The 1,754-nt window shown below is 58.8% G+C and overlaps 1 protein-coding gene across 1 annotated transcript in view; it reads left to right on the top strand.

Annotated features, from left to right (window-relative positions):
* EMH_0072710 (uncharacterized protein) overlaps positions 1–1,397 on the top strand; it is a gene marked incomplete at both ends in the record, with an annotated part of 3,645 nt that extends 2,248 nt beyond the window's left edge. Inside the window, 2 exons of the mRNA XM_013499243.1 lie at positions 3–1,099; positions 1,203–1,397. Of these exons, the coding sequence (XP_013354697.1) occupies positions 3–1,099; positions 1,203–1,397 (1,292 nt within the window). The remainder of the gene's footprint in view (positions 1–2; positions 1,100–1,202) is intronic.
* Between the last annotated feature and the right edge of the window lie 357 nt (positions 1,398–1,754).

Genomic DNA, 1,754 nt, shown 5'->3' with positions numbered 1-1,754 from the left:
GGGCCGGGTCCTAGCAACGCTGCGGCTGCAGCACGCTGCAGCAACCAGCAGCAGCAGCAGCAGCAGCAGCAGCAGCAGCGGCGGCGAAGCAGGCACAGCAGCAGCAGCAGCAGCAGCAGCAGCAGCAGGGCAGCAGAAATGTTCTATAGGGGGACGTCTAGCTTTTGTAGCCCCCCATTTGCTTCTTTGCTGGAGCCATAGTGCTGACGCAGCAGCAGCAGCAGCAGCAGCAGCAGCAGCAGCGCCAGCAGCAGCAGCAGCAGCAGCAGCAGCAGCAGCAGCAGCAGCAGCAGCAACACTGCAGCTTGTTGATGTAAACAGCAGCTCATTGCTCTGGCAGTGGCAGCTGGGGGCCCCCCTTGTTGCTGCTGCATGCGACCGAAAGCTCTCCCACTGTTTGCTGCTGCTGCAAGACAGCAGCAGCAGCAGCAGCAGCAGCAGCAACAGCAGCAGCAGCAGCAGCAGAACGTTCTGGCTTAGGAGTTTTTGGTTTGCTGCTAATTCCCTAAAAATTACGAAGGCCCTGATTCCGGCTGTTGCTGCTGCAGCAGATCAGCTGCAGCAGCTGCAGCAGCAGCAGCAGCAGCAGCAGCAGCTACGTCAGCAGCAGCAGCTGCTGCTGGATGATGTCGACAGATACGGAAGTAGCAGCAGCAGCAGCAGCAGCAGCAGCAGCAACAGGGAGGCGTTGGTGATACCTTGCTGCAGCTGCAGCAGCAGCAGCAACTGCAGCACAAGTTGCTGCTGGTTTGCTGCTGCTGCTGCTGCATGCATTGCATACGCAGCTAGCGATGCTGCTGCAGCAGATTGGGGCCTCCCTCAGCAGCAGCAGCAGCAGCAGCAGCAGCAGGGGGTATTTCGAGGCGCAGCAGCAGCAGCAGCAGCAGCAGCAGAGAAGCAAAGTGCTGCTCTGTTGTCTTTCTTGCTGCCAGTGACTCGTCTGGTGCAGCTGCTGCAGCAGCATGCAGCAACCCACACAGCAGCAGCAGCAGCAGCAGCAGGAGCAGCAGGAGCAGCGGGAGAAGGAGGAGAAGCAGCAGCAGGATGTAACTACTGCAGCAGCAGCTGGCAGCAGCTGCTGCAGCAGTATAAACAAAATGTAAGAAAGTGGGAATTTGCTGTTTGCTGCAGCAGCAGCAGCAGACTACCTGCTGCTGTTTCTACCCGTCATTTCCCTCGGCCTGCTGCTGCTGCTGCTGCAGCACGCATCACTGCAGCAGCAACAGCAACAGCAGCAGCAACAGCAGCAGCAGCAGCAGCAGCAGCAGCAACAGCAGGAGAAGCAGCAACACCTCATTCCCTTTCTGCTGCTGCTCATCAACGTGTGCCTGCTCCAGCTTCTACTGCAGCAGCAACAGCAGCAACAGCAGCAGCAGCAGCAGCAGCAACAACAGTAGCAACACACAAACCCCACTATCTTTCCGCCAGCAGCAGCAGCAGCAGCAGCAGCAGCAGCAGCAGCAGCAGCAGCAGGTTTATAGAGGAGTTCGTTGCTCCCGCTGACGCCAGCAGGTTTTCTCGTGCTGCTCGTTGGTGTGTTGAGCTGCTGCTGCAGCAGCAGCAGCAGCAGCAACAGCAACAGCTGCAGCAACAACAGCAGCAACTGCAGCAGCAACAGCAGCAACAGCAGCAAGTGCTGCAGCTTGTTGCTGCTCTCTCCTTGCTGCTGCAAAGACACTGGCGGCTGCCTGCTGCTCCTCCTGCTTTTGCTGCGGAGCTCCATCACAGCAGCAGCAACTGCAGCAGCAGCAACT

This window comes from Eimeria mitis, genomic scaffold (genome assembly GCF_000499745.2).
Source record: "Eimeria mitis Houghton genomic scaffold, Emh_scaff4130, whole genome shotgun sequence".
In the NCBI taxonomy this organism is placed as follows: Eukaryota; Apicomplexa; class Conoidasida; order Eucoccidiorida; family Eimeriidae; genus Eimeria; species Eimeria mitis.
The sequence above is the reverse complement of the archived record's forward strand: the minus strand, read 5'-3'. Positions and strand labels throughout refer to the sequence as shown.